At 41.5% G+C, this 11,421-nt stretch overlaps 1 protein-coding gene across 1 annotated transcript in view; it reads left to right on the forward strand.

The window, feature by feature from the left end:
• The window catches only part of fmr1 (FMRP translational regulator 1), a 16,150-nt gene extending 5,024 nt beyond the window's left edge, over window positions 1-11,126 (forward strand). Inside the window, exons 6-15 of the mRNA XM_037076271.1 lie at window positions 339-432; window positions 569-685; window positions 897-1,067; window positions 1,191-1,269; window positions 1,403-1,536; window positions 1,767-1,853; window positions 5,285-5,525; window positions 5,895-6,095; window positions 6,624-6,703; window positions 9,013-11,126. Of these exons, the coding sequence (XP_036932166.1) occupies window positions 339-432; window positions 569-685; window positions 897-1,067; window positions 1,191-1,269; window positions 1,403-1,536; window positions 1,767-1,853; window positions 5,285-5,525; window positions 5,895-6,095; window positions 6,624-6,703; window positions 9,013-9,222 (1,414 nt within the window). The 3' untranslated portion in view covers window positions 9,223-11,126. The remainder of the gene's footprint in view (window positions 1-338; window positions 433-568; window positions 686-896; window positions 1,068-1,190; window positions 1,270-1,402; window positions 1,537-1,766; window positions 1,854-5,284; window positions 5,526-5,894; window positions 6,096-6,623; window positions 6,704-9,012) is intronic.
• The last annotated feature ends 295 nt before the right edge of the window (window positions 11,127-11,421 follow it).

Raw genomic sequence — 11,421 nt, forward strand, 5'->3', positions numbered from 1 at the left:
ATCTGTCCGAGGAACGCTGTGTCAGGGTGTTTATAAGCAGTACAGTGGCAATAGAACAGCAGTGGTATATTGCAACACTGAAATATGCAGCAGTAATATAAGAGGGTGTGAGCCACATTCTTCAAGGTGTTTATTATCATGTAAAACTATAAAAGTAAGAATAGAAACTCTTATAGGCCTTTGATAAATGGCTGTGATTGGACTACACATGCATATGACTGACTAATGCCTCATTAGATTCATACAAATCTGCGATGAGTCGAAGGTTTGTGTGTACACAAGTTATCTGGCGGCATTAATGAATAAGACATGAATTGTTTGTATAACTGTGTTAACAGGTGCTCCAAGGAGTCGGCACACAAAGACTTCAAAAAGGCAGTGGGAGCGTTCAGCGTCACCTACGACTCGGAGAAAAAGCAGCTTGTCATTTTGGTTCGTTCAACTTTTTTCTCGAATTTGCCTGAGCCACCCTGTGTTTAATATGACACAGTATCACATCATTTTGTAGCTCATTACACATCATAAGGTCAGATTCTTTGTGTTAATGAAGCTCCGTTTGTTCTCTCAGTCGGTGAATGAGGTCACAACGAAGAGAGCCAACATGATGAGTGACATGCACTTCAGGAGCCTCCGCACCAAACTGTCTCTCATGCAGAGGAACGAAGAGGCCAGCAGACAACTGGAGGTAGATATTAATACACACATGCATGCACAGTGAGATTTACAGACAACTGACATTCTTGAATGTGTGTAATGTGATCATTTTGCAGTAAAAACGATTATAGCTTCATTAAAGGATCACTTCCCTCTGATTCCCGCTTCCTCCCCTGTTTTGCCACTGATGATGTGTTTGCTCATGTGTTTTGTTTTTGCTCCTCATTTTTGTGTTTCTGCAGAGCTCCAGGCAGCTGGCATCGCGGTTTCATGAACAGTTTGCGGTTCGGGATGACCTCATGGGTCTGGCCATCGGGACTCACGGTGCCAACATTCAGCAAGCACGTAAAGTCCCTGGAGTCACTAACATCGATCTGGATGAGGAGACGTGCACCTTCCACATATATGGAGAGGTAGGGTGGCTCTGCCAGTGTGAAGAGGTTTAACCTCGTGTTATGTTTATGTCTATGCTGAAGTTAGGCATGAGCGAGGTGAAGTGACAGAAGTTAGAATATGTTTTTTCATTGTTGTCTCAGGACCAGGATGCTGTACGCATGGCCAGGAGTTTCCTGGAATTCTCTGAAGACGTCATCAAAGTTCCCAGGAATTTAGTAGGTGAGAAAATCACTCGACTGAGACATTGACATTCTTCATGCGGTAACTGGAATTTATTCAGGAATTAGCCACACTATTAAACTTCAAAGTCCTGGTAGAATGTGACTGATAATTTTTTATTTTGCTCTTATAGGAAAGGTGATTGGCAAAAACGGCAAACTAATCCAGGAAGTGGTCGACAAGTCCGGGGTGGTGCGAGTTCGTATTGAGCCTGAGAATGACAAGAAGCCTGCGGTTGCAGCAGCAGCGGCAGCAGCAGCAGACGAGGTCAGTAGGATAAAACACCTCCGTCAAACTGACAACCCAACCAATAACCAAAACATTTTATTCAACCAGTACACAGAAACAGGCTCAACTTTCAAACACCAAATCTCTGACCTGACCTTATTCCAGTAATGAATTTCTGTCTACTACTGCTAGTATGCATTGTTTCAGAAAAGAACAGCTGCAAGACAAGATAATTAATCTTTCTTTCTCTGTCCATCCCTCCCTCACAGGGAATGGTGCCATTTGTTTTTGTGGGGACCAAGGAAAGCATCTCCAATGCTACAGTACTGCTGGACTATCACCTCAACTATCTTAAGGTGCGTATCATTGCCATGAATAACCTGCATTGACCCTTTCAAATTCTAGACTGAACCCCTGACTCTGACTTAATATGACTTGTCTCAATATGATAATGTATTTATCTGATCCAAAAGGATTGTGGTCTGTCTCAGTTCTCCCTTTGTTGACTGTAAGAATACCAGTGCAGGGTTTGCCCCAGAACCCTTGCTAAGCCCGGTGGTAGGTGGGTAGGGTGGCCCATTGGCAGCAAAGCATGTTTTTTTTTAAATTTTTTTTTTTGTGTGACAGGGGCCCGACACAGCCAGCAACCATATTAGTCACTGGCTCGAGTGCTGCAGTGATTGACAAGCCCAAAACATGAAAACAGTGCAAGCTAACTATTGGATATTTCATAGCAAATATTTCATCACAATCAGTGACATATATTTACATTTAAAACAATGTGGCATTCTGCTTGCTGCTATATTGATGGTGGTGCGATGGTAGAGAGACCCAACGAGAGGATTTAGCACATCTTGCCTATAAGTAGTGCAAGGAGCTTCAATAAAAGCTCTTGTCGAGGACCCCTGCGTTTTCCCACTGGCATTGGCTGCAACACACTCTGCAAAACATATCTGAAACGGAAACTTTGACTTTATTAAAACAGCTACTGCCATAGCTTATCTAACACTGAATTTAATAGCGGTGTTTTACGACCAAACCACTGAAAATTTAGTGCACTTAATATTGTTGATATTTTCACGTAGCACAAAACAAACAAAACTATAATTGGTCAGGTACAGCCACCCACTGAATTTCTGGTCCACCAACTAATTTTGATTAAATCCGCTCGTTCTATGCTTCCCATCGCAGCATGGAGAAGGCAGCTCTGTCACTGCAGTGGACGACAAGCTAACATCCATGCTACATCCATGCTAGCTGCCTCATTGACCCGTGGCTTAGCCAACATCATGCCACTGCACTCTGGGCAACAGATGAACCAGTGGGTTCAACATCTCCGCCTTTGTTTGTCCCACTTCGGAGGAAAAATCTGTGTTTTTTGGCCTTTACTTTTTGAGATCCCATTATGATCAATCACAAGAAGCCTAGTTTGCATGTAGTGAGAGTAGCAGTGGTTTGAGGGGTGTTAGGTGATGAAAAAGACACCTGACCTCAGACCCGCAATTTGTTCACATGTTGACCATAAAATGTCACCATTGTGCTTCCAGCTTACAACAGCTTTACTGATATATACAAACCTATTTGAATAAATAAATAAATGATGCTTAGCCTGGCGGTGGGAGATTTAAGCCTGGCGGCCACCAGGCTTCTAATACACTGGAGGAAACCCTGGAGTAGTACTTCCTGCAAATGTTTTTTTAGAGCTTGTGTCGGTAGTCACACTAAAATGTCTGCAGAAATACTGAATAACTCACATGTTACAAAAAACATGTTTTTCCACAAAAGCATTACAATATTTATGAAGGAACATGAAGAACTTGGAGGCAAAGGACTAGATTAATTAGCTTTCTTGCAGAGGGTTGTCACTCTCATGTCCTTAATATGAAGGACGTGTCATGAGACAGTTAGCTTAGCATAGTAAAAATACAGGAAGAGGAAGATGAGGTAATGTAGCATTAGCATTTAAACTCCTCATCCAAACATCAAAAGTGCCTCCACTACCCTAATTATCTGTAATTACATAGCAAAACTAACATTATGATAATTCAGTCCTAACCAGTAATATGGATTTTTTTTATCCTTTCCTCTTTCACCTACTAATAATCATATAGAGGAATCAAACCCAGCACAGTGATGTAAACAGCATTGTTGAGGAAGCCACAAACCAAAGTGGGTTCATCCTCGATCACTGATCTGACTCTGTACAGACCTGACAGAGAGGAGCTACGTTCTCTGCACTGACTCAGATAAACCAAGGGAATGTAGGTTTGTAATAATCTTGCATGCAGGAAGCTAAATAACCAGGTTTCCGTGTATACTATGTAAACAACATGTCCTGAGTATTGTGGTAAGCTTAGACTTCGCTCTCAGAAGAATTTCACACAGCTGGTGTGTCAGGTTTAACAGGATGTTGTAATGACTTCTCAGAGCAGAGCTTCAGACAGTCTTTGATCTACTGACAGTTATAAGTAAAGGATCAAACAAAGCACAGAAATGTAATGTGCTTCATTAACACATCCCTATCCAAAGTCTCAGTTGGCCAATATTGAACTATCACTGCTATACTGGTATCGGCTTGTATGTTATGCGATATACGCATGTCATTTCGGAAAATAAAATGTTATTGTTAAAGTGTAAGCGTCCCATCTCTGTTACGTACATGTCTTTTTCACATTTCACATTTGAAGGATTATTGCAAAAACTTTGTGCTCATGTACAAATGTATTGCATGTGAATAAGAAAATCAGCTGATATTTTGATATTGGACTTTAACTCCCCAGTATTGGTATCGACATTGTCTCCATCAATCCAGTGTTGGTCAGCCACTGCTTTTTAAACAGCAGTCTACTTTTTTATTTTTAGGCTTTATCCATCAGTGCTGAGGTTATTGCTATCCAGTTATCCTGCATCCAGTATTGAATTTGCATATTTAATACGAATCCATAAAAAAAAAAAAAACCTTTATTGAATCTATTTCTGCCTCGTCTTCAACGTTTGGGAAGTTTAAAGCACATAGATAACAGAGCTCAAAAGATCCTGTTGAAATCTGTCTAAAAGCAGAAACAGTTGAGTCGCCGCAATAACGTTTGGAACTTGCAGCTACAGCTAGAGAATAAGATGAGATGGAACTTCATATTCATATTGAAAGACATTTTCATGCTAAAGACACACAGTATGGATATTAACACTAGATATATACAGCACATTGCAGCATTAGATGCCAGATGTTGACCCCTCACACTGCTAGAGTTTAATCTGTACCACTATATTGTGCTGTTACACAGTGATGCTTCTCTACCTCATAAATAGTCTGGCTGGAAAAAACATATGGCTTTTTTTACCAACCTGACAACAAAGGTCCATTTTGGCCTGTCATCAAGTTAGTCATGAAATTTATATTAGTTGGTGAATGTTGACAAGACTGGTGCGGCAGGTAGAGATGGAGTAGCTCTCATCTCAGCTAGAGTCAAAAGGACTTTGCTCAATTTTATGATGGCAAGTTAGGCTGAATGTAGTGGCGGTCGATCAAAGCAGTTGGAAGAAGCTCTTTTCTGCAATTTTTTTATTGCACTAACAAGACCATATGTTGCATGTTGATGAGGGCTCTCAGTCATCCAGGTCACGGTAATTCTAACTGCTATGTCGTAGGCAAGGCCATATGTTGTTTACTTGAGTGATATCTTCTTCGCCTACTCTCCCAGAATGCTGCAACATGATTAAAACCAGTCTTCTAGTGTGCATGTAAACATATTACTTTCCATGTTTTTTCAATTCCTCATGTCCACAGGAGGTGGATCAGCTTCGTCTGGAGCGCCTTCAGATCGACGAGCAGCTGCGACAGATAGGAGGCGGAGGTGGAGGAGGAGGGACGGGGCCCAGGAACCTTAAAGACAAAACCTACGTGTTCGATAACGGCATGGGGCTCGGCATGGGGAGAGGAGCAGGAGGAGGCGGAGGAGGGAAGCCCTACGCAGGGGGAGGAAGAGGTGGCAGAGGGCGAAGAGGAGGAGGTGCAGCTTTCGCCTCAGGTATGTGAAATTTAAATCAATTCACATCTTCTTTCTTTTAAAATAATGAACTAAATTATCTGAAGCATTAATATAAAATAGTCAGCTCAGTACAGGTGCTCTCATTAGTTTGGCCCTTAATGGCACGATGACGAAGCAAAAGAGCTGATTCTCTTGCTGAGACTTGAGTTTATTTTCAGCCACACTTGATGAGAAGTAATTACTTAACCTTTTGTGCACAGTGACCCCATTTCAGGATTAAATAAGTGTTTGGATTTATGACAATTCACTGGAAAGTAGATGAAAAATCCAGCCTCTTCCCTCTGTGATGACTTTCTCATAAAACAAAACAGTTTCAGTAATGTTTGACTTGTGTCCTCCGTCCCTCAGGCACCAACTCGGAGGCATCCAACGCTTCAGAGACTGAGTCAGACCACAGAGACGAGCTCAGCGATTGGTCGCTGGCCCCCACCGAGGAGCTGATGACAGGAGGCGGGACCCTTCCCAGACGGACAGACGGGAGGAAGAGGGCAGGCGGGGGAGGTCCGCGGGGACGAGGAGGGAGAGGAAGGGGAGGGGGCGGGTATAAAGGTAGGCGGAAATGTATTTGTAGTGATCTTGAGTCACTGAGGATTCTTCTCAGGAGAGAGATGAGTCAAAAATGTACCTTTCAAAGCTTGATAATCTTTCTTGCTAGTTTTAAAGATGACAAATGGAGATGAGTTATTAAGTTATTAAGAAAATTAGGAAAAAGAAGGAGGAAGAAATGTTTGTGTGTAGTGAATTGAGAAAAGTGAGATGAATGAATACATGTAATGCGTTCTCTGCTGACTCCTTCGCTAAAACATTCTTGAGTGTTTGCTTTTCAAGGTGATCATCATTTATCCTGAAAAAATGAAATTCTCCTGGCGTAAATTTAATCCTAACAAATATATTTAACCCTGTTTTCAAGCTGCTACCTGCCTGCCTTAAACTACAGAGGTTTATGAAGGTTCATGGAAAACATTGAGTCAGTGGTTCTGGATTCCTAGAAGAGGTTTTGTTTCTAATGTCGCCTGAGATAAGGTGAAGGAAGATGATGCCTGAGTTGAGATTCAGGGTTTGTCTGTTGTTATTTAGGTGAAGACATGCAGTGGAGCGAGCCGAGACCTCGTCATATCAGAGACCCCAAGACAAGAGCGCAGGAGGACACTCTACAGGTAACATACACACACACACACACACAGTTCTCTGCTGTGTACAAATCTTAATAGTACCAAGAAACAACTACACAGAGCCACCTGTTTTTAAATGTAATTAGTAGGGCTGCAGCTATCAAATATTTTTAGAATTGAGTATTCAACAGATTATCCCATCGATTAATTGAGTAATCTAGTATAAAATAAGAATATGTGGTGAACTTGCTAGGAAGAAAGTCTCACGAGACGGATCTCTAACTTCAACGCAGATCCTGTGCCACTTACGCAGCAACATCTGAGGTCTGCAGCTTTAATCACCCCCTCAAGACACAAACATTTGATGAACATCACCACCCGCCCTATCATACTCAGCCATGGTGGCACACTGCAAAATTCATGTCTATGCCAATTCAACATCACACAGCCTCACAACACAACAGGACACTACAACACTCAGAACATGTACAGAAAGCAGAACTACGACTCATATACGAACAACAACAGTCTCATGAGCACTTGAGAATTCGCTCCCATGTGTCTTTGCACCATAAGTGCTCTCTGTCTGCAATCGGTACTCCCCCAGTCACTATGATAATTTTGCATTATTGAAAAACAGTACCCAATGATGCATAATGAAAATGACAGGCCTGAAAAAAAGACCAAGCAGTTGGCTTCTATTCCTGAAAAAACATACAGGTATTTATTCCAACTACTGCTAACACCAGAAGTAAAGGTGTGTGTGTGTGTTTATGTGTGCACGCGTGCGTGATGGAGTGTGAGAGAGACGAGATGAATGTGTGTGTGGGGAAAGGAGTTATTGGGTGTAGGCTATTACTCTCTTGCAATTTAACACAAATTAGTTTCCACATCTTAACATGATATCTGGTCATACTGACATCAGGCTACTGCCTCTACAAATACCATACGTACTAACTAGCGATGGTAGGCTACGTTAAATTAGCTAGCATAAATGTTTACATTAGCTTGTATCGGCGACACTTGGTGAGCTGGTGTTAACAACTGGATGCTTTCGGTTCAGATGTTGAATCATTGTTGACGTGCTGTTGTGTTATGCCAGTTCTGCTTTGCAGTAGACACATTGCACTTTCTTATCTTCTTTTTTAAGTGTGAAATGATCCCAAACTTTGGACATTCTCTGTCTTTTACAGACAGTTTCTCGGCTCTCCTCCATCGTGCCCACTCAATTGTGAATGTAGTGGTGTGTGTCCACAATAACAGTCCGTGTGGAAAAATGACCCCTGAGTGAAGCAGGCCACATAATGTGGATAGGAATTAAACAAAGCCTTGAGGCAGAGATTTTGCTTCAACCATTTTTTGTAATCGAATTATTTGAGTTACTCGAGTAATCGTTTCAGCTCTAGTAATTATTTGAGACCAAGAAAAATGATTTTAACACCCACAGATGTCTTTCCTTTGATCAGTCTAAACAGACCAAATATCTATCTGTGACACATATTTGGTACTACTTGTAGACCCAAGATAAACCCACGTTATCAACTCTGTTAGCTCATGAAATTACTTCTTTCTCTGGTGATATTCAGGATCCATCCAGAGCTGATGGCGGAGCGATGATCTAATGATACTGAGCTTATGAAAAGATACAATTGAGACTAAAACCGCATCATTTTTATCAGTGCCTTTGTGCCAGTTATCGAGGACAGCACATGCTGTCCCTGCAACACCCAAATATATCTGCAGTAATGAATCAAACTGGGCTCATGCAGCATCTCCAGTATTGAGCGTATGTGATCAGAGTGGACTGAAGCTTTGATTCACGCACAGTCATGTTCTCCTGCATCAACAGCTTATTAGAACTGTGCAGCTACAGTTGTATGTGCATCTTGTCTCTATGAAAACAATACCTTGACAACCGCCGCTTATATGACACTGCCCCTTTTGCAGTTTACTATCCATTTCTTTTTTATAAGACATCTGGACAACAGAGCAAGTAGAATGTGGGTGCCGATATGATCCATAGAAGACAGAAATACAGTCAGTATTATCGCCGAGGCCATGAAAAAGAATGAGTGACCGTAACATCACGAGCGCCTTCTCTGAAAAGTTGAGAGCTTTTCAACTTGATGAGGTTGGAGCGTTCAGAAAAAAGATGCTGTGCAGCTGCCAGCTGACGTGGAAACGCATGTCGGACTTGGAGAGAGGAGGTTGGAGTTTACCTAGAGGAACTGGCAGCAAGTCATGGCTGAATATTTAGTTGATTTTGACCTAGAAGAGGCAACAGAGATTTCAGAGGGAGACTTCTCCTCAAACGACACTTGTGTCAGACTGTACTTGTTTTCTTTCCCCCACAGATCCGTGTGGACGGCAACAATGAACGTAGTGTGCAGCACTCCTCAGGGGGAAGAGGAGGAGGAGGAGGAGGAGGGCCTTCCTCGTCCCAGGGTGGCATCGGTTCCAGCGGGGAGGGTCCATCCCGCCATCATCATCAGAGACCCATCAGAGACCGAGGGATGAAGAAGGACAAACAGGACGCTCCTCCGCTGGTGAACGGAGTGTCGTAGATTACCCACTGGAGGACCTTCTCATCTAGACACACACAGAAACACACACCCAGGCAACTTGTCATAAACCATCGTAGTGTCTCTCTCGCTTTTTTTTCTTTTTCTGTCTTTGTCAAACACATGAATACACATATTTCATCAGCATGGAAGAGTTTACTGTAGTGAAGTCTTAGCCAGAGGTGATCTGGTATCTGCTGGTCTGCTCTGTCGAGTTTTCTGGTCCGCTTAGTTCTCCACTGCTCTGTTCTTCTCTGGAGTGACACGTAAAGAAATGGCACTTTTTTAGACTGAAGGAAAAGAAGAGATGTGATCTGACTAAAGCTCATCTCTCACAGAGGCATTGACCCCAAACATGCTCTCCTACCCAGCAAAGGCAAAGAATTGTTTACTTGTTTTTTTTTTAAATCACCTGAATTGGATGATTTCTTTTTTCCTCTGCCCTGTTTGGACTTTCTCACATCGGGAAGAAAAAGAGTGAAACAAATTAAGGAAGTAATTACAGGTACCTCAGAAGAATCGTGTTACTGCAGATGTTGAATGTGGAGATGATCTGACAGCACTGGCCTCGAATTTTACTTTTTATCGTCTGAGGCTCCAAAATCCAACACTTGGGAGTCAGCCTGGACACAGCATTGCATTTACAATACAACTACACTGAGTAGAGAAGTCATGAAGCATCTTACAGATGCATTTTTAGAGAGTATTAAGAACTACAGTGAGATAATTCTATAATATAAACATTGTCCAGATGTTGTAGATGTGTTTTGGGTGTCGCCCAAATGACTTCTACATATGGGAAACAGAATTTTTAGTTTAGAAAAAAAACGTTTGCAAACTGAAATCACACTTGCCTTTGGGATCAGCAGAGTGAAGTTCAAAGTGTCCATGTTTGAGGATGAAATGCCAGCAGGGATGCATGGGCAATGAAATTGCTAACGAATACCAATCTCACTTTATTGAACCCATCTGTGTTTTGCTTCCTGTTGCCATCACAACGTTAATTCCTTCAGTCTGTTCGACTGTCAGACCAAGCATGAATTCAAACGCATATTAGCCGTACCACTGGGGAAACATAAATCTGAGGCACTCTGATGCAAATGATCACTTTTAAAAGCTTTTAAAGAAGCAAATATATTAACTCTTAAGAGTCTTCAACAGGCTACAAAATGTTATGCACTGCTGTTCCTTTTTAAAATGAGTTTCTTGTCATGTGACCCACGCTACTGAAGTGATTAGTGCATTCAGCTCACACTGACTTAGACCTCCCTTCAGCTGTTGCTGTTGAGGTTTTTTTTACTGATTGACTGATCTGTATCAGCCATGACAAATACCATTCATAACAGTGCGTGAACAGCTGGCTGTTTGGATTATAGAATGAAAGTCTGTCTGTTTCCCAAGCTGAGTGAGTGATGGACATTCAAAAAAAAAAAACACTTCTAAAACACTGTGGATTAGAATTGATTTAAAGGAAGCACACAGAAAACTGGACACTAATAGCAACTACAGTAAACCAATATGCTTGATTATAAATTCAGTATTCAGAAACACAGGTAAAACCTGTACATTCATTCAGTCATTAAGACGTACACTGTGTCTCATGACTAAAGCCTTTACAACAGTCGTGAATAAAATCTTCCAGACAGACGTGTGAAGTTATCTTGTTAAAAACTGAGGGAGCCTTCTCAACTTCCACAGGGGAATATTGTGAGCCAGCTCAATTAGTTCAGTAACGTTTGCAGGATTGAGGTGGGAACATCTTGAATGTAGAACTCCATGAGCTTTTCTTTAATTTATGAAAACCTTTGTACTTAACCTTTAGAGAAACCTGTTTGAAGTATTATTGTAGGAGAACCGGCATTACACTGAGTTACTCTTTGACAATAAATATTGGTGTAAGTATTATTCTTCCTTGTTTTCCAAGTTATTCTGGAGCCACATCTCTTACTTAGAAAAAATGTTTTGTAATAACCTTAATTTATTGTTATTTTTTGTTAGCTGTATTTTGTAAGTTGTAGGGCAGAGCACAGGGACTGACCGCAGATTTACTTTCAGTTGCAGCAAATTATAATCTTTACAAAAACCACATGGGTTAAATAACACATTGGTCTCCTTACTTTTAGACTTTGCATGAAACCAGAGTATAAAGTCAGGTTTAATGAAGTGAGATTTCCATCCTCTCATTCAGGGTTCTGAGCATCC

Source organism: Acanthopagrus latus, chromosome 18 (genome assembly GCF_904848185.1).
Source record: "Acanthopagrus latus isolate v.2019 chromosome 18, fAcaLat1.1, whole genome shotgun sequence".
Classification (NCBI taxonomy): Eukaryota; Metazoa; Chordata; class Actinopteri; order Spariformes; family Sparidae; genus Acanthopagrus; species Acanthopagrus latus.